Consider the following 21,671-nt stretch of genomic DNA (forward strand, 5'->3'; position numbering starts at 1 on the left):
CAAATGTAACAAAACCATAATTTCTAATCAACCCCAACAACTAAGCCCGACTTGCTCCATTTCCAGAATTTCTTGTTTCATTTAATGACACTATCACCCCACCAAAGGTAGTTCTCATGCTTGCTCTCCCCTCTCTATCCCATTTCCAATCCATCAACAAATCTTGACTAACTCTCCTTCCCGTATTTATCTAAATCTCCCTGCTTCGTAGGTTGGTCACTCTTCTTATTCTAGTCCCAGTACCATGATCTTCTGCCTTTAATACTTACTTCCTCTATTTTTGTTCTTCTTCTACTTTGGTCCATTTTCCAAAGAGAAGACTAAATTATCTTTATAAAACATTGATTAAATTATATCATCCTCCGCCTACAGTCTTTGGTTTCCCATCCCACTTAGGATAAAATTTAAACTCCCTGCTGGAGTCTACCAAAATCCCATTAATTCAGAGTATCTGTCTCTTTCTCTACCCTTTACTCACTCTGTTCTGGCCACATGGCCTTCTGTTTGTTCTTCGAATACAATAAACCTATTTCTGCCACAGGTCCTTTGAATGTAGTATTCCTTTTGCCCCACACACAGTTCTCCCAGATTTTTCTGATTCCCTTCTTCTCCTTCTTCAGTATCAACCCACATATCTGCCCCCCCCCATTTTGGTGGCCTCCACAAGCACACTCTTCTTAAGTAACTTTTCCTACTTCATCCCGTTTTGTCTGTTATAACATTTGTCAGCGACAGTTATTGTACTTACATATTTTTTCTTAGAATGTAAATCTCATGTGAACAGAGTTGTGTCTGCTTTGTTCACCCCTTTAACCTTGTGTAGAACCAGGCCCATGGTGGGAACTCAGTAAGTACTGTTTGAATATTTTGAATAAATTATTAAGACATTCAAAAAGTACCATTATTCAAAGTAAAATTCCTACCCACTTGTTTAGTGACTGTAACTGCAGAAGTTACAGGGTAGAAAATGAGGTGCAGCTCAATGACAGGCCAAAAAGAAGGGTGTTTGGAGGCTAATGTAAGGAGCCAATTTTCGCTGGTTTATTTTCACATATTTACATAGGGCAAAAAGATCAAGAGGAACATTAGCTTATCCCTATGATGAGAGATGTCATTTTCACTGTTAAATGCACTTAGTATCTATCACAATAAGAAATAGATTAAATTCTGTGGAAACACAAATAAGTGATCATCTAAATCTACAGATTATATTCTGAACCTACTTCTACTTCCTCCCTTTGTCTCACACTGCTCCCAAATGAAGAAGCTATCATTTATAGAAGACCATTTTCTGAAACTTTTCAGACCTGACACCATGCTAGGTCTTTCAAACTGCCCCCCTCATGGTGGCAGTATAACAGCCATCCCTGCCAGGGCACACATATATGATTAGCAGTCAGAAGTCTAGCAAAATCAAAAATGTTTCTTCATCTTTGGGACAACTGGCTTAGGAGAGAACATGTTCTAAGACATTAAAGGTGAATATTTTCATGACCCCTGTACAAATGATTTTCTGCTATCTTCTCTACAAACCCAAGTTTCCATCTTTATCCTATAGACTTTAAAAGATAGACCTCAAAGGTAACATCTTATATCATAGTCTCTTATAGTCCTAGAACAAAACTTAAGCATGAATAACTGGAGATCTGCACACTAATATAAAGATGTAAGAATGGGACTCAATTGAACACAAGAGCTAAAAAAAAAAAAAAAAATGGGATTATTTCCCTCTGCCATCTTGAAAAGGATATGGCTTTAAAACCTATGAAACAAGAAGACGGTGATGTTATGCTGGATGGGCAACATATCAGTGAACCCTCTTCCTCAGAGCTTTTATAAACCTTTATATTTTGACTATCTACTTATTCCTTTGTGAATAGAGTTTTCTTATATCTGTAGCCTCTTTCCTATGTAGCAGCTCCATCCTCATTACCTATAACAAGGTTTCCATCAACTTTCATCATGTATATATTCCATAAAGTCTGAACACACACCTACTTGATAGGTGCATTTATGTATTTCTACCCTATACACATGTGCCATTGTGCTGTTACATATTTTATACACTTTCCTACAACCAAATATATTAACATAGCAAGATAGAATAAATAGACACTGAAGTTCTATTTTTCCTTCCTGCCCTCCAGTCAATTGGTTTGTGCCCTCTCCGGGGGAATGTTTAGCCCCCTTTGGAGACCACTAAGATTTTATCTCAAGGAAAGGAACAGATTCATATTAAAGCCTTTTTGATTTTATGATCAATGTGCACTAGAGTTCCTGAATAATCTAGATCTGCATACCTCATTATACCATGTTACAGTGCATGAAGCTATAAGGTGCCAGCTAGGGCAAGATACTTGTTCCTCCAGCCGCAGGTAATATTGTTGGCTGCTGGTAACTCAGAGCTGAGTTACACTCCCCTGCCTCCACCCTAGTAGCCCTCATCCAATTACTGGTCCAATAACCCACACCTCCTCGTTTCAGTTCAGGCCAACTGGAAAGGGCCATCCTAGCTCCAGAGTTCCTACTGGATTCAGAAGAAGCTTCTTATTACTACAATTGCACGCTCTTGCTCTCTCTCTCTCTCTCTACAGTGCTACTTCCTCCAGTGCCTTACTGATTGCAAAGGTACCCTGCCAGAAATCTCCTGCACACAAATCTCTGTTGCAGAGTCTCTTATGTGTTGAGTTCCTAAAAGACTGTTTATTGAGCCACTGGAAATTCAAGAATTAAAGTAATATCCTAAGTCTTCCTGAATCCCCATTAGTTTCTCACTGAGTCAAGATTAATTTCACCTGGAGGTCTTCTTTGTTTTTCTTATTATGGAAAATCAAGGTTCCAAAAATTGGACAGGAAGCGTGACTTCCTTCTTCTAAATGCCTGAGTGACATTCACTGATGGGCTCAATATCACTGCCTCTGAGGACAACAGATCTTCATCCAGATTTCAGCCATTCTGCCCCAGACTGTGGTCTAATTCATACTGCTCACTCTGATGCCTCCTTCAGGGTCACTTCAGCTCCTGACACAATCTCAGTTCCACTCAGGTTCAAGAAATGTTAGAGCGCTTGACCTACTAGCAGCATAAGGCACCTACTTACTTTACCTGGGATACAACTCTCTGAGAGAACTGGTTTAACTCAGTAGAGGCTCTGAGGTTTAACGCACTAGTAGTCATGACACCATTTTTCTCTTACACTTTTCTCAATGGAACTTGCTTGGTTCTGCCATCCAGGGTGAGAGCTCTGTTTTCCCAAAGCACCAGTCATAGAATAAGCAAAGTAACCATTATTGCTTCCTGGAAGGGAGAGATCTATGGCACTGGACATAGTGGCCCCTATTTACATTTTCTTTGATCAAGATACAGACATTCATAAAAATGGAATCCCAAGAACTGGCCCTACATAAACGTAAGTTTTGCAAAACAACTATGAAATGCCTACCAATGACTCTAGATTTTCTTTTTTTTTTTTTTAGAGAGAGAGAGAGAATGTGTGTGAGCAAGGGGGAGGGGTGAGAAGAGGGAGAGGGAGAGAGAGGATCCCAAGCAGGCTCCATGCTCAGGGAAGAGACCCACGTGGGGCTCAATCTCATGACCCTGAGATCACGTCCTGAGCCAAAATCGATTTGGATGCTTAACCTACTACTGAGCCACCCGTGCACCCCTACAATATTTTAATATTCATAAAAACTCAGTACAATGTTTAGGTATGCTTTCTGACATAGAATATCAGAAATAAGAATCAACTATCCATCCAAGGTTTTACTTAGAAAAAAATGAGAATATATGCATAAATTGTTATAAAAAAACGAATACCTAAAATATAGTCCTTCTTACCCCAAACTCTAATAGATGAAGAATGGAGGGTGGCCATTACAGCATGTAATATAATATTTGACTCTAATTAAAAGGTAGTTCAGTGAAATGCTCTTTTGATAGAAATTTACATGCTTCATATGCTATATATTAAAAACAGTAGTACATACTTGATTACAAGTTATCAAAGATATAACAGAAGTATTTCATAAATAATCATTAGGTAGATTATAAGATAACATGCAAAAGGTGATACAGGAAATAAATACAAAAATGCATATTATTCATTTATGACTTAACTTTTATTGAAAGTGGAGCAAAACCCTTCACAGCAAGGCTCAGAGAGTTGCCTGCAAAGTGACTCCAGGGTCTGCTATGGCTGTTTTGTTTTTTCTAATTGTCACGGCAGTCCCCATGTCTAAAGCTCATTCATTGGGGATGAAGCTTATGCTAAGATTTTCACTATACCTTGAAATGCTGAGGCTATGGCTACTTTTCACAGATACGGAGCGCCCTCCATTAAAATATTACTGTACATTGACTCTGTATGAAAATACTCAACAAAATATTTCTAAAACTCTCAATACAAATAATTTATGCCAATACTCACATTTAGGTAGGACCATCGGATAGGATTAATAGATTTATCACATGTAATGGAAAGTGAATACTTATTATTTACCATTGATTATACCAATAAATAGAGTATCAGCACTTACCTGAATAACATGCTTCAGTTTATCAATAATTTGATTTATCACAGGATCAGTTCCTCTGACTTTGACTTCGGGATTTCCAGATTGGGCTTTGATTCCATTTCCAACCACACGCTGAGTATAGCTAACAAAGTGAAAAGTGGAAGATATAGAATTTAGTAATCTGGTCAGAATATTATCTGCCATAACCATTTGAATACACCTGAGCTCAGAATCTTACTCTTTTAAGAGTGTATAACAATGCTTTTTTTCTTGGAACAGGCCCTGGCCCAGCTGCGACATTATTTTAGTAAGATGCTTACCATGGAAATATAAACTATTCTAATGTTTTTCTCTCAAAAGACCCAACCAAAAATTAACTATGTTTTAATACTATTTATCAATATACTAAAGCAAGCTAATATATATCCCACTTTGTTACCAGGCCTTGCTGAATTACACACGTCTGAATCCATATTATCTGGGTTAATTTAATTCATTGTATACGGTATATAAATGAGTCCCAAAACTGTTTTTTTTACATATTGGACTACAAAAGTCAAAATTATAAACATTATAAATAAACAACTAAACCTGGTAAAATATTTTGCAAGCAGATAAAAACATAATCTTTCACCAACATTTATCTAAACAAGGGTCTAGTAAATCATGTTGTATGTAATAGGGTGACTTCATAGGTGGTTAAAGTCATTGCAAATTACTATCTTCCCAAAATGACAATTTAGATTCATCAGTCACAATCCTAGGAATGAAGGAGAGGTTCAGTATGCTATGGGAATAGCTAGAAGGAACAGTATATGCCATGTGAGAGGTTAGGGATAACATGGGTAGTAAACACTGAACATATGGAGAAGTCCATCTGGACTAAGACACTTGGGGAAAAATTAAAGAAGTTATTGCTTGTGTTAGCCCTTGAAGTATTACAGGAAGAACAGGTCTTAGATGGTATAGTTAATGTAAACTCCAGAGCAAAGGATGACATCCCAGCCAAAGAAACGGCGAAGCCATATGAATAACACACACAGGGAAGAATAGCTAGGTTTCTATTTACAAAGAGTACAAATAGAGAAAAGTAAGGGTTAGGAGGCCATGCCCTGATCATTCCATACTCTCTCCATTTAAGACTCTCCTCTGAGTAATCTGTTTTTTCAAACAGAAGTCATAATAAAGTGGCCTCAGAGAATTTCCAGCAAGCATTTTCATATTATGTTTCTTCCCTCTATTTGAGCAGAGTATCACAGCTATTCACATGAACCCTCTGGACTTTCTACAGCAATGGAAGCTCTTTGAAAAGACGAAAGGAGGTTCCACTGTTGAGAATATGGCCATACACAAGAAGTTTTAATGAATATCCAATTCCTCCCCAAATTTTGCACACCCAGTGACTAATTTATACACATGGATCAAACAATTACTAGCTAGATCCTTCTCATTAAATGATGCAACTTTTTTATATTGATAATATCAATTGCATGTGACAAAAATAATGATATTAATAAATCTTTTTTTTAATTTTTAGAACAATCTTGAACCCGCTTCTTAAGGCAGAAATAACGGGGTATAGAGTTAGGTATTCCAGTATACGTTAGGGATTTGGCAATATATACCAATAACTATTAGTAGAAGGAAATCAATTACATAAATCTATTGATATGTAATAATATCTTTTACTTAAGAGGAATTAAGTAAACTATAAATATTAAGCTTCTCTTAACTCCTCTGGAGCACTATTGTATTTTTCTTCCAAATATTTCAAGCAGATTGCACATGTGGCTCCTTTATTAATGTGTTTATTATTAATAATGATGAATAATATGAATATATAAATGGACAAATCCATGTTTATGATTCAGGCATTGTTTTAGATACTTTCATTGGAGTTTGTCAATTTACCTACGTGATAATCATTTGTTGTGGCCATGAGAATGTGCCTATAGACCTAAGTACAACAAGTTTAATTGACTAAGAGCACCTGCTGTTTTGCTCTGAAATCTATTTCTGCACCTGTCCCCAACCAATGACTGTGTTCAGCAGGGATATTAATGCAGAGCCATCACAGGAAGACAGAGGGTTCCTCTGATAGCTAAATTCGTCTCAGGAATCCCTGAAACCCTTCCTAACCTTTCCTTGGGTTGCACATCATGCTTGATACTTCCACTCAAAATTTCTTACCCCTTCCCTGCACTCTGGGTCATACGTGCTTCATGACTAACAGCTTTTCCAGCCTTACTCAGTTTCCACCCCATTTGCTTGGATAGGCATTTCCCTTAATAAAACCCTCTTATGTTTAATCCCTTTTTCGCATCTGCTTCTTGGAGAATCCAGATTAATTACATCATATAATATTTATATTATAAGGATTCCCACTCTACAGATTGGGGATCTAGGATCTGAATATGTTCAGTAACTTCCCTAATGCAACATTTTGTTAAGTGTGCAGCAAGGGTATGAATCCAGGGAACATGAGTTCCAAAATATAATCACTCAATAATTATTAATGAAAACTTCTGAAACCAACTAATATAAACTAGAGATACAATTAGTTTTGTGCAAAGTGTTTTTCTTCTTTTTGTAATCCTTTCTTTTTTTCTGTAACTACAGCATTTTCAATTGTTTTACTACTCATAATTAGAAAAGGATGTACTATCTTCTTCAAAAATTGCAATGAACCATTGTGTATTTCCAGCTAAAGAGGGAAGTTATGCTTGCTGGAGGGGTGAAAAGAAATTAATAGAGTGCAAGCTTGCTATAAGATTTTCCTCTTTCTCTAGAAACACAGACAATGTGAGCAACGGAAATTAGTCTCATCACTTAGGTTTAAATACAGTAAAACCTTACACAATACAGGTTTGAACTCTCCGGGTCTACTTATACGTGGATTTTTTTTTCAATAAATACAGTACTATAAATGTATTTTCTCCTTCTAGTTATTTTCTTTTTTTTTTAAAGATTTTATTTATTTATTTGAGAGAGAGAGAATGAGAGATAGAGAGCACGAGAGGGAAGAGGGTCAGAGGGAGAAGCAGACTCCCTGCTGAGCAGGGAGCCCGATGTGGGACTCCAGGATCATGACCTGAGCTGAAGGCAGTCGCTTAACCAACTGAGCCACCCAGGCGCCCTCCTTCTAGTTATTTTCTTGATAACATTTTATTTATTTTCTCCAGCTTACTTTATTCTAAGAATATAGTATGTAATACACATAACATACAAAATATGTGCTAATTGACTGTTACCGGTAAGGCTTCTGGTCAGCAGTAGGCTATTTGTAGTTTCGGGAGAGTCAAAAGTCATACACTGATTTTTTGACTATGCCCCTAACCCCCACATCCTTCAAGGGTCAGTTGTAAACTATTATTTTGGTTGCATTTTGGTTTATGTACAGACCATGAACTTACTTCCAAGATGCGGGAATGTCATGTCATATTAATCTGAAGAATTTCACATTTTTATTCTTAACTATCACAGTTGATAACACAGATAAATTTTATCACAATTACAACTGATCAAGAATCTCATTCCAAACTAGTGTATTATTCAGGAGTTCAGTATCACTATTCTTACATATTATTTAAATAAGGAAAAACACTGCAGCAGGGCATTTAAAATACTTCAAGTGAAATATAATTTTTAAAAATAAGTTTTTCTTTTCTGTTTTCATAAAGTTAAGAAGAACTACAATGCAACAGTGGTACATACACACCAGAAGAGTTTAAATGAGATAGACAGATGATACCAAGTGTTGGCATGGACTTGGACCTGTTGGAGCCCTCTCTTTGTGGATGGATGTGTAAACTGATATAAACCACTATTTGACATGTATACTAAAGCTAACAATCCCATGGTCCTGGGGATATACTCAACAATGTCTACCAAAAGACAGGTATAAGAATGCTCAGGGAAGTATTACTCAAAATAGCCCCAAATTGGACATAACCCCAATGTCCATAAGCATTAAGATGGGAAAATAAATGGGAGTATATTTATATAATAATATACTATACAGCAATGAGAATGAATGAATTATAACTATACATAATATCTTATAAACTAAATGCTGAATGAAAGAAGCAAGGTATAGAACATGCACTATGACCCCATCTATAAAAGTTTAACAATAAATCAGTGTTCTAAATCACCATAAGTACTACTCTAGGAGATACTGTCTAGAAGGCTGAAGTGGATTTCTGGGGTTCTAGTAGTATGTTCCTTGATTTGGGTGCTGGTTACACGAGAATTCTCATTTTGTGTAAAAAAAAAAAAAAAGATTGAATTGTACAGTTAAGATCTGAATATTTCATTGTATGCATGTATTTTCAACCCAAATAAAACACTTACATTACTAAACTCCTTCTGCTCTTTTTCTTAATATGTATATAACAGACAAATTTTCATTGAACCAAGTATAAATAAAAGATCCACACTGGTATTTTTAACATGGGCTAAATGGTTTTGTCATCACTAAATGAGTAATTTAGGATCCTGGTTTGATATAAAAACTTACTCCCTGCAGCCTTTACTTTGCATGCAAAATATATGGTTTCTTAATGAAATAAGAATTTTTCTAACAAAGACATTTTGAGTTTCTTATTATGAAATTTTAATAAATCACTAATCACGTTTTCCTTCTAAATGTACAAGTAATGGATAAAACATTTCAAGGATCCCTACAGAGGTTTCTTGACTTGAAAAATTGCTTGCATTTCAACTAGAAGAAGGGAATAAAACACACACCAAAAAAGAGAGGCACATTTTTTGTTAGAGAAGTAATAGACCCACCATCTGTGCTTATTTCTTCTAAGCAGGTCTGGTAATAGATGACAGTGCTTTAATAGGAATACTCACTCCCCAGTTACAACTTGCTTTTCATTAGTATGGAAAAAAGGCAAGCACTGATATATTTACATTCTACAAAGATGTTTTAAAATGATGATTAACAAGATTCCAATTCTCTTTGTGTTCAACATATGAAATATTAAAAAGAAATGCTAATAAATCTATACACAGTATGTCATTAGGAAGTCATTTCTCCTGACTTTACCAACATTTCTTATTGGAAACTCATGTCATGCCCTACTAGTTGATATTAATTTCACTTTATTTAGAATGCAGTAGAATCTGTTTCAGATTCACATCAAAAGTATGGTATTTTGATGCACACTTAGACAATTTCAGATGGAAAAAAAATATCTGGAATCTGACCCTGGAATTCATTACAAAACCCTTGGAGTGGTCTATCTTAGAAGCCCTTGACAACTTCACTGGGACAGGATATAAGAACTTCAAAATTAATACGAAATGAGGAAAACATCTGATCAGAGGCTTTCTCTTTTTTACCATCATCACCATCTTTGTTAGAAGTTAAAGAGTGAGAATGGGGACCACACTGGGTGGTGGTGGTGGTGGTGGTAATAGTAATAGTAGTACTAATAGATGTTTTGTTTGTTTGTTTGCCTATTATTTTTTTGTACGACTTGGCTAGGTGACTGTATATTAAAATTCCTTGAATTTCCAGAGTTTGGGGTCTCCTAAATTCTAGAAGGCAAAACACTGGAGTGTCTTTGGCTCTGGCAAATATGTTGCTATCTTGGGTAAAAAGGTCTGGGAAGAACATTATATGTATTCATCAACAAACCTCTTCTTCAACAACAAATTTTCCTTTCAAACCATTTCTGGGCCTCCCTTCCTAGCTCTGGCAGCAAACGTGAAAGTAAGTACGGCAGGTATTTCTGTGTGTAAATTTGCCCCAAATATTTGGGTGACACTGGATACCACTACTGAGTGTGGCTCTGTGTACATGCAGCCTCTATATAGCACTTCTCTTCTACAGTGAAGGTCTTAATCTTTGAAATCTCAGAACCAAAAGAAGTCATATGATTGATTTTATGTGCCAGGTTTATGGGAATAAACTTTCATGGTAGGTAAGAGGCTTACAGAGGATTTAAAGAATGGAGACATCTGTAGAATCAATTCAAGATGATTAAACCTTTTGTGATAGCACTATCTACACTTCAATTGTGGAAACTTAAACTATTTTTAAGTTAATCTCCACTATTTATTTGGTTTTATAATTATAGATAAATAATGTCTAAATTTGAGATCTAGGTTTCTGAACTTAAATAATTAAGACAAAATAAAGAGAAATAATAGAGACCTTATTACAGTGTTTATTATTATTATTTATAGATAACTAATTTCCTGCTGCAGATATTGTATTTGTGATATCTTATGGATAACACTCATTAAGATTATTTTAATAAGGCAAGGTCATTCTTCATTTAGTAGCCAACAGAGAATGCTTAGATCCCTACAATAAATAAAATATGAACACGTTTAGAAAGAGTTAAAAAACAAGACCTCATTAAAGATAGGCTATTAATCAATCTTCACCCTAACTCTTTGATTGGAAAGGCATGTATTGGTGCTTGTCAGTTTAGCCAGGTGAATCACAAGTAAGCTGTTTCAAGATATTTTGTAAGATAAGCAGCTGGGTGAACCTGAAAAATGATATTTCCACATGAAAAACTAGTGACTATAAAAATCAGTGGTGTTTAGGAGGCTCTCATTTCAACAAACGTTGACTACCTAATAAAAATTGCATTAAAAGTAAACTTACCCCTATGTAAAAAAATAGTACATTCCTTAAATTATTTCCTTTCTCCTACCCCTTCCCTAATCTTACCAAGAAACAATAAATACCTTAAGTATAGCAAAAGCTCTGTTTTTATAGTTTTAAGTTTTTGAATTAAAAATTCAAAGCAGGGGCACCTGGGCGGTTCAGTGGGCTAAGCCCCTGACCGTTTTTTTTTTTAAGATTTTACTTTTTTATTTGAGAGAGAGATCGAGAGAGGGAGAGGGAGAGGGAGACATCAGAGCAGGGGGGAGGGGCAGAGGGAGAAGCAGACTCCCCGCCGAGCAAGGTGCCCAATGAGGGGCTCAATCCCAGGACCCTGAGATCATGACCTGAGCCGAAGACAGACGCTTAAGGACCGAGCCACCCAGGCACCCCCAGCATCTGACTTTGGATCTCAGCTCAGGTCTTGATCTCAGGGTTATGAGTTCAAGCCCCACAATCGGCTCCACACTGGTCATGGAGTCTACTTAAAAAATAAACAAAATAAAATAAATTAAAAATTAAAATTCAAAGCAAATAATAATAATGGTTTATTTTATAACTAATTACTCTCATTTTCTTCAAAGTCACTATCGAATTTAAAATGATCAGTTCTGCGGCGCCTGGGTGGCTCAGTCAGTTAAACGTCTGCCTTTGGGTCAGGTCATGATCTCAGGGCCCTAGGATTCAGCCCCGCATTGGGCTCCTTGCTCAGCGGGAGTCTGCTTCTCCCTCTTCCTTTGCCCCTCCCCACCACTCATGTGCTCAGGCTTGCTCTCTCTCTCTCTCTCTCTCTCTCTGCTCTCTCTCTCAAATGAATAAATAAAATCTTTAAAATAAAATAAAATGATCAGTTCTAGCTATCAATTGCACATACTGTTATATGAATTATGAAATGCTATACTAACATCTATTTCCCAAGGCACACATTCAAAATTAAATTCTTCTTAGTAAGATATGGGCTCTCTTTCATGGATTTATGATAATTGATAATTATCATTTTGTACTGATTTTCTGTCTCGCTTCACTATTTGATATCATTATATGAAAGTAAAATATTATTTAAGGGATAACTATTATCTGAATACTAATAAATACTATTTGGATCCAAAAAGCACTCAAAATTATTTGGGGTATAACTTTCATTTAACAACCTTTTATTAGACATTACTAAATCCTAAAGGGTCCCAGCATCTTATACAGTTTGTTTTAAATGTAACTGACGACCACATTAATTAAATTGCAAATATAAAACTACCAACTGCATCATAAATACTTTAAAATTAGGGGCAAGGTACAATAATTCTAAGACTACCAACATACCATCCGAATGAAACTGCTAGGTAATTCTTACCAATAGGTAGCATAATAAAATCAGAGAGAAAGAACCTCTGAATTTCAGAGTGTACTGGTTTCTTAGGGCCACCAACTTCAACCCACTACACAGAGTAATGTAAAGAAATTGGAAGCTACTTGTGTGATAACAAATTTCCCCTTGAACATCAAATAATCAACAGATTTTACATATAAACCTCTGTCCTTGAAGTCATAATCTATTTTCCTCTAGGGAAATTTTATTTACTCTAAAATAATATTTATATTTCACAAACACATCTCTTAATTATAGCTTGGGTTTTCTCATAACTCAGTCGCCCTTAAGGAAAATATTTTGATCAGCTTTGGAAATTTTCAGTCCATAGTATCTAGCACTTCCTGTATTTTAAATGACTTTTATCATACTAGCAAAAGTAAACAATGCTATTGATAATTTCCTGTGTTCTAAATTCATACAAACAGGAAATCTATCTTAAAATGTGATTTGTTCTCCTCTAAAGCAGTGGCCCAACCACCTGCTCTGAATGTCAAAGTTCCCTGAAAGCTACCAAGGGCTAGTTTATTATGAAGGTGTTGACAGCTGATGCTCTGGGGACCCATACAGGCACACAGAATAAATTTTAATCACGCTTAATGCTAATGTTGTAACAAGACTGTGACAATATTCAAATGCAACTAATTTCATTAAATTAGCTATACTCATGAAGCTAAACTTGTTTGAATCTATGTAAATGACTCAAAAGAAATATTTAAGCTCTTCTCTTTTCTCTTTATTTTTCATTGATGCTTAAGAGTGAAAAGATATTTTAACTGAGATCTTTTGTTTTTGTTTTTGTTTTGTTTTGTTTTTTTATTTAGCTCTCGTGTCTTATCACTGTAAGACTGTGAGAGTCCTTAGCAAGTTGCTGAATCTAGCACTCTGCTTTCAAAAAGAAATATACCTATACCAGGAACATAGTACTTGGCATTCATCTCTTGGCCTATAGTCTAATAGATTTGTTGTCTGTCTTTAGTGACAGTAACATAAATTTAAAGCTGGAAAGGACCTTAGAGGTCATCTAGTCCAACTGAACCATGTTTTAAAACAAATGAAGAGGTATGTTTATTTCATCATTTTGCACCTATGTACTGTATATTTCCAGAAAAGTCTTTGAGACAGCTGAAAATAATAAAAGGCACAGACACTATAAAGCAAGGGCACAATGACAGAATAATGAAGGGAGGCAGATGACAATTATATAAGGAGACCTAGGAAAGAGGCACTGCACTTCAGCCTAAAACTCAGCCCTAAGCCTCTTGATGGTGAAGGCCAAAAGGAAGCTTATAATTCAAATAGGTTTCAATTAGCTAATGAAAGTAGTATCTGCAAATGTCAGCAGCTGGTATCTCTAAACTCTCAAGCACAGCACTGGAGTCTTTAAGGACCAGACAATAAGCAATACAACCACAACTATCTTCAATAGCAATTTCAAAGGCGTCAAAGGTGTTAAGTACACATGATTCTTTTTTATATGAATCTTTGTTAAGAGTTACCTGTGTGATGTTATATTTTAGTTCTGAGTAGGCATTTCTACTGGGACTTGGTTATTTGACTTGGTGAAAACGGTAGCCTTGGAGAACTTACAAGTGACGTCCACTGTATCAACAGGCTATTTCAATTTAATGTCCAAATAAAATACAGCCCTCCTTTATTTTTGTTTTTAATTGATATTTTATATCACCACTCACAAAGAACATATTCTCTGGATAATGTATTGAAGCACCATAGACAAAGAATCTCAAGGTCAGAGTGACTTGAGATAAATCACAAAGCAGAGGTCTGGTCTGGAGAACTTCACTGCCTCCACTACATACTTGGCAAATAGGAACAGAACAAGGGATTTACTAACGAACGAATACCAGTGAGAGGAGAAGGGCAGGGGTAATGGGGAGACACATTTTAACCGGATCGACAGTTAAGTTTTTTTAATAGATTCTTTCATCCTACATTTAATGGGATCATTTTCTTTTCTTCTTCCCTCACTTTTGAAAAAAAAAAAAAAGTGTTTTGTCGTTTTATAAAAGAAATGACTTGGTAGATTTAATTTCCAAAGTTTAAAGCAGGCCCATCATCAATGCTCTAGGAATTGGAGAGTCTTCACATGTGGTCTATGTACTTTTGGATTGGCGGTGGGAGCCTGGCAAGGGAGTCAAAAACTGCATTTTGTAGCTCTTATTATGAACACCTCTCTGTCTGCTCTTACCTTAGGCATGATCAAACAAATCACACAGGAATTAGGAAAAGCCAGGCATAATAATAGGAACTAAAAGGATAAAAATGTTTACTTTATTTATTTTTATTCGTAAGAGCAAAAAACCGGAGTTCTGGGCCCACGGAAGAGATGTGAAGTTTAAAGATGTGTAAATAGCCATTCTTAACAAAAATAATCCTGCGGTAGTTAGTATTTAGAAAGCAATCAGAACTTGCTCATGACACATCAGTTTTAATATCCAGTTTCAATCTCATCTCCAATTCCAACTTGAGGTTCTGTCTAACAATTCCATTTTGTGGTCTGTTGCATCTCAAAATACAAATTGATAGGTTTCAAATCATACTTGTTATGAAAAGCAAGGAGGAGAGGAAGGTGGGGAAATAACTGAGCTTTTTGCCCATACCTCATCTTAACTAGACCATAGCTAAAATCCTGCTATCACAGGGTCCCGAGAAAATGATCCACTTGCATAACAGAATTTAATGTGTCCACCTGCATAGAGGAGAAAATTTCTTCTCCAGCTATTTCTTGGCAAACTCAGTTGTGTTGTGCAGAAAAAGAGCTAGACTTGGTTCTGCAGACAGAAGTGTATGTGCCCCGGGGACTTTTAGATTCCTAACAGTTGTGTATACCACAGAAACACACTTGGCAGCCTCAGTATATGAAAAATACACATACACAGAATGTAGGCTATTTCTCATAGCCTCCAGAGTCCAAATAGAACAGGTATTTCTGGACCAAATGGCTGAGAGATTACACAGCTTTGGGCAAATGTGGCCAATCTCTCCCTTATTCTCTATACTTCCTTCTTACCCTTTTTCGGTCACTTACATGACTTCTGCCACACCTCACACGGTTTACCACTCCATCCTCCCTGCCCGAAAAGTTCTATCCTTTTAGACCTTTCCCTCAGTCAAGGGCAGTAAACAGTAAGAATATTTTTGATTAATGATTAAATTAAGGATTTTGAGATCACCCTGGATTATCTGGGTGAGCCCCAAATGCAGTCACCTGTACATCCATAAGTGGCAGCCAGAGGGAGATTTCATTTCTACAGAAGGAAAAGAAGATGACAGCGGGATCACAAGTCAGGGGTCAGAGTGATGCTGCCACAAACCTAGAAACGCCAGGTGGAAGAGGCCAGGGATGGAGTCTCCCTAGAGCCATTAGAGCGAGCTTGGCCTGACAATTTGATTTTGGCCCAGGGATAGGAATTTCAGACTTCTGACCTCCAAAACTATTCAAGAAGACGTTTTTGTGGTTTTAAGTGTCTCAGTGGTAATTTTTTACAACAGTCACAGGATACTAATACAACCACCAATCAGGGTATCCCTCCTACGTTATTTGCTCTCACTTCACCTAGTGCTTGCTAACACCTAGTTTTCTGGGATGCATGTATCATTACTGTAATTAAATAATCAATTCACAGGGATGTGTTTCAAGTCTGTAACTCCCTTCTCCACGGTAAATTCTTGAGGTCAAGGAGCGTGTCTGTTTTAACCAGCCTCTAATTCCTGGGCTTGGCCACGTGTCTGGAATCTGAGAACTCACTACATATTTGTTATCTGAGTGAATGCATGACAGATACAAAGGTAAACTAAAAAATCAATTTCAGTCCACAGTTTGTCTTTTCCAGAATTGGTCCCTATAAATATGTTGAGTCATGTCTATACATTCCTGAATTTGGTAACAAATGCCATGAATGTGTAAGTTCATTTTAATGCTGATTTGGTCCAGCTTCTGGTAGTCTGTCGCGGAGCCCCATCCAAGTTCCCATTAGTGGAGAGAAAAGAAAGAAATTAGGAAAACAGAACAAAAAATATAAACAACGCGGAATGCTAAAACTGACACTCAGTATGTAGACTCTAAGAACAATTAAGTTAAATCATCCTATCCATGCTTTATTTCATGAGACAGAATTTCCTCCTTATAACAATCATGTAAGATGGTATTTGGCTCCCCATAGCCTACTCCCTGAGTCACCCCTGCAGCATCCCAGAGAGCGTTCCTCTCCTGCCCCAGTCTTGCTTCTTGAGGGGACGGAAACTGGCCACTCCCACATGACTTACAACGCATAGCCTCCTTAAGAGACTGCACAATAAAAGGACAAGATGCATCAGAGGCCTGCCGGGCCCGGGAGTGGGGTTCCCCCAAGAAAAGCCTTGTCGGGGCCCGGAAGGCAGCCGAGCAGCATGGGTGCTGGAAGCAATTGATAACCTGAGCGATCAGAGCTTAATCACATAGGTTTCCCAGCTTCCTTGTCTCCCTCTGCTGCTTCCCACCACGCCTGCCCCAAGCATGAACTCAGCCTCTTTTTCTTTTCCCTTCCCTTCCCCATGTCACACGTTGCTATTTATTAGTACAATGGGATTTGAATGAAGTTTAGGGAACAATGGAGAGAGATTACAGTGCAAAACAGGGAACTACCAATAAACAAGTGACGTCCACTGTATCAATAGGCTATTTCAGTTTAATGTCCAAATAAAATACAGCCCTCCTTTAGAATCCCTGCCCAGAAAGCAGTAACATGTATAATCTATAAATAGTGCTCATTCTTGCCACAGACCTGTCCCCCACTGTACGTGCACGCTGAGCATGATAACATGTCTGGTACCTTGAACCACGTAAGATAAAATAGGTATCCACTGCAACCTAGTTACGCTATTCCAATAAAGGCTTGCTGGCCACTGAGAGAGAGTGTGTCTATCAATCTGCTCTCCAGTTTAGATCAAAAAGGAGCTCAGCCATCATCTGGAAGGTAAATAAATGAAAAAGGGGCTTTTACTTTTTGATATCATACCCTGATTTTGGACAAACATCACTACCTTCTAAATAAAGTGAGTGGTGAAAATAAACACACACACATATACACAAATAAAAATCATGCTGTAAAAACGGAAAGGGAACATCATGTTCCTATCATGAAGACTCAGGGGCAAAGAGTATCTCTTAAAAAAGATGTGACTATGGAACCAGAAGAAATATTTAGAAAATTGCTTTAAAGTACTTAGACTAGGAAGAATATGTAGGGGCCATGCTAAATCTTCTCTGTATCGTTCCAATTTTAGTATATGTGCTGCCGAAGCGAGCCCTAGGAAGAACATGTAGAAAGGCAAGTCACTTATGAAACAATGTGGAAGTTATAATGACAAAATGGGAGATGCCTGAGATCGGGAGCCTTAGAGGAAAGATAAATGCAGTAGCAGAATTTCCAACCACAAAGGGATCCAGGGACAAGCAAACTGATACCCTGACCAGTTCAAGTGGTAATTGAATCGGAGCCCGGGGCCGGGGGTGGGGCGGAAAGAGATAGAAAACAGTGACAGAAAAGATGGGAGGTGGGAATGCCAGAGACTGGGGTTTCAACTCAAAAATAATTTGTTTACCTCAGAAAGAAACAAGAGCCACTCGATCAAAAACAATAACCATGAACTATGAAGACATTTTAAAATGACTAACCAGATTGTAGGGACGGTGGTGGGAAAACAGTGAAGTGTTATCCATATTTAGACAGAAACTAGTCAAACTCCAGAAACTTAAAAAAAATCCAACTTACGTATAGACAGTAAAACAACGGGAGTAGCAACAACAGCACAGTCCTTTTTAAAAATAAATTATGTCAGGCTTGCTTTAGACCTTTCTTTTGCCGCGTTAACATACCAGAAGACATGGAGCTTTTAAGAGAATAAGAATATGACCAAGAATATTACACCCACCAGGTTGTCTTTCTCAAGGTTGAATGAGAAGTATTCTGTATATAAAAACTGATTTGTTTTTCCAATAATAATTTAGTCAAGGACCTATGGGTACATACTGGTGAAAACAGTAAAAACAAAGGCTTCAAAAATTAGGAAGTTGTAAATCCAAAATCCTGAGACAATTGACTCAATTAACTGTAAAGCTAATTTTACATATTTTATAATTGCCACGGTAATATTCTTGAAGTATAATTGCAAGAGAAAATAACATATTGAATTAATATAATTATATTACACATTCCAAGTTACAATACTAGATATTGAGAATTTTTAGGGGCAAAGAGGAGGAAAAGCATTCTACGTCCCTTATCTAACACTGTGAGCTCAAGAGATAGCACAAAAAATTCTTTTAGGCTCTATGCAAGGAATCCAGATTTAGACCACAGGTGACCTCTTCCAACATGACCATATAGTCTAGTCCGTGGCTATTCCCTCATCTGATTATTACAAAAACCTCCTGACTGGTCTCCCAGCTTCTGCCATTGATCCCCTTCAACTATTCTTAGCACAAGGACAGAGGGATGTTATTAAACATAACCCAGATCATGCTACTTCTTTGTTTAAAACCTTTCTAGGGATGCCATCTGAGTTAGAGGAAAAGCCAAAGTCTACAATGGTCTACAAGGCTGTTTCTCCATAATCTGCCTCCTCTCCTTTATGTTTCTGGTATCATCTACTGATACTCTCTCTTTCCCTCATTATCCTCCAACCACTCTGGTTTCAATGATGGTATTCTCAGAATAAGGCCACATGCTTCTGATTCAGGGTTTTGGTACAAGCTATGTTCTCTCTGGAATGCTCTTTTCTCAGCAGAGCATGGTCCTCCTCATCTCTTTCAAGTCTCTCCTCAAATGCCTTGCACCTGATATGTAATTGCCATGTCTGGCAGTTTTAAACAAGGCCTCAAAATAGGCTGACATCAAGTGATGGGTCTGCGTCCCCTTCCCTTGAACCTGAGCATGCTTGTGACTGCTACAACAGACTCTGGCAAGTAATTTTGTTTGACTTCTACTGCTAAATTAAAAGCCCACAGAGCTTCCCCCTGGTCCCCTCAGAATGCTCAATCCATGGGAGCCCAGCTACCATATAAGAAGTTCAACTACTCTGATACCACTATGAGAGCAAAGTCATGTGTGGCTCTCCGATGAAGCGTGCCTCCCAGCTGAGCCCATCCTTCTAGCCACTCTCACTGATTTACAAGACATAGGAAAAAGTCCCTTGGACCTTCCAGACTGGCTTATTTGCCAGTGACTAGCACTGAGTCACCCTCATCACATAAAAGAAGAAGAATCGCTCAGATGAATCCTGCCAGAATATTCCTGACCCATAGTATCCACGAGATATAATAAAATGATTGTTGTTTTAAGTTATTAAATTGTGGGGTAGTTTCTTAGTAGCAATAGTAACTATAACACCACCCTATCTCTACTACCATCAATCTCTACACTCCTTTCTTGATTTATTTTTTTTTTGTAGTAACACTTTAAAACAGAACAAGTAATTAACTTGTTTATTTTGTGATGACCTCTATTACAGAGAGATATTTGTATGTTTTATTCACCGATACATAAAAACCTACCTATAAACAGCTATAAATATGTGTTGAATGCTGAATGACTAATATTAAATGGTAATAAGGGTTACATCTGTAAGTTTTTAACATTAAAAAATATAAAGTCAAAAACATATTCCAAGAAGGAGGAAACAAACACACAGAATGCTATTTACAAAGCATAAATGAGTTCAGAGAAGAAAATACAAAAAATCAGGTATGGCAAACAGACATAAATTCTACTACTTCTTATTGAAAACAGACTGTCAGATTGAATTTATAAAAATAAATAAATGAATAAATAATATAAATATATATTATATATTTATTCTATATATTATATATAGAATATAAATAAATAAATAAAACTATTTTATTTCCGGGAAATGTAAAAATTTTTCCTGGAAGTTTAACAATATAAAATACCTAGATTAATATATAGATTAATATGGAAAATAAAAATAAAAAATTTTGAGTAGTAACATTGATTTCAGGCAAAGTAGAATTTAAGGGGAAAGATTTTACACGGAAAATAATAAAAGTATTTAATGGTATTAGGCAAAATAGTCAATGAATATATAGCAGCAATAATCTTTAATCAGTAAGTTGCATATGAAATATTTATAAAGCAAAATGTATTCAAGATACATGAATACATAATTAGTTATAATTAGAAGAGATTTAATTGTGGTAGAATTAGTAGTTCTCAGTTATGACTGATTAAATAGATAAAAGTTAAAAGGATATAATTTTAGCATTATAATATATATTTTTAACACATATATATAAAAGTTTGTGTACCACAAAAAATATTTTTCTTTCAAGTCTCTCTTAAAAATGAAAACGAGATTATATTTAAGATTATAAAGGAAGTTGCAATATATTTTTAAAAATTACCTACATAAAACTCAAAAAAACTAAAAATTAAGGGCAAGTTGAAACAAGACAACCACCACCACCACTCATATAATATTTAAAAATACGTATGTTGAGTGCTCACTTCGGCAGCACATATACTAAAATTGGAACGATACAGAGAAGATTAGCATGGCCCCTGCGCAAGGATGACACACAAATTCGTGAAGCGCTCCATATTTTTAAAAAAGATGTGGTGTGTGTATATATATATATATATATACACACACACACACACACACACACACACACACACACACACACACACAATGGAATATTATGCAGCCATCAAAAGGAATGAAATCTTGCCATTTGCAACGACGTGGATGGAACTGGAGGGCATTATGCTGAGCAAAATAAGTCAATCAAAGACATGTATCATATGACCTCACTGATATGAGGAATTCTTAATCTCAGGAAACAAACTGAGGGTTGCTGGAGTGGTGGGGGGTGGGAGGGATGGGGTGGCTGGGTGATAGACATTGTGAACGGTATGTGCTATGGTGAGCGCTGTGAACTGTGTAAGACTGTTGAATCACAGACCTGTACCTCTGAAACAAGTAATACATTATATGTTAAAAAAAAAAAAGAAGAAGATGGCATGAGAGGAAGAATGAAGGGGGGGAAATCGGAGGGGGAGATGAACCATGAGAGACTATGGACTTTGAGAAACAAACTGAGGGTTCTGGGGGTGGGGGGATGGGTTGGCCTGGTGAT

The 21,671-nt window shown here is 36.7% G+C and overlaps 1 protein-coding gene and 2 non-coding genes across 9 annotated transcripts in view; 1 reads left to right on the forward strand and 2 right to left on the reverse strand.

The window, feature by feature from the left end:
* GPC5 (glypican 5) overlaps nucleotides 1-21,671 on the reverse strand; it is a 1,333,521-nt gene that overhangs the window by 883,153 nt on the left and 428,697 nt on the right. For all 7 annotated transcript variants that reach the window (XR_012378755.1, XR_012378753.1, XR_012378754.1 and 4 more), the window contains exon 6: nucleotides 4,536-4,656. Coding sequence is in view for 4 of the 7 variants with exons in the window: in XM_073894400.1 (XP_073750501.1) it covers nucleotides 4,536-4,656 (121 nt within the window). In the remaining 3 variants the exon portion in view is untranslated. The remainder of the gene's footprint in view (nucleotides 1-4,535; nucleotides 4,657-21,671) is intronic.
* Nucleotides 17,719-17,821, reverse strand: LOC112826960 (U6 spliceosomal RNA). Its single transcript, XR_003209100.1, has one exon. It is a non-coding gene; the product is annotated as a U6 spliceosomal RNA (small nuclear RNA).
* Nucleotides 21,032-21,138, forward strand: LOC112827010 (U6 spliceosomal RNA). Its single transcript, XR_003209125.1, has one exon. It is a non-coding gene; the product is annotated as a U6 spliceosomal RNA (small nuclear RNA).

The sequence above is a fragment of the Callorhinus ursinus genome, unplaced genomic scaffold (assembly GCF_003265705.2).
Source record: "Callorhinus ursinus isolate GAN/ISIS: 27379988/994484 unplaced genomic scaffold, GSC_fseal_2.0 scaffold7, whole genome shotgun sequence".
Lineage (NCBI taxonomy): Eukaryota > Metazoa > Chordata > Mammalia > Carnivora > Otariidae > Callorhinus > Callorhinus ursinus.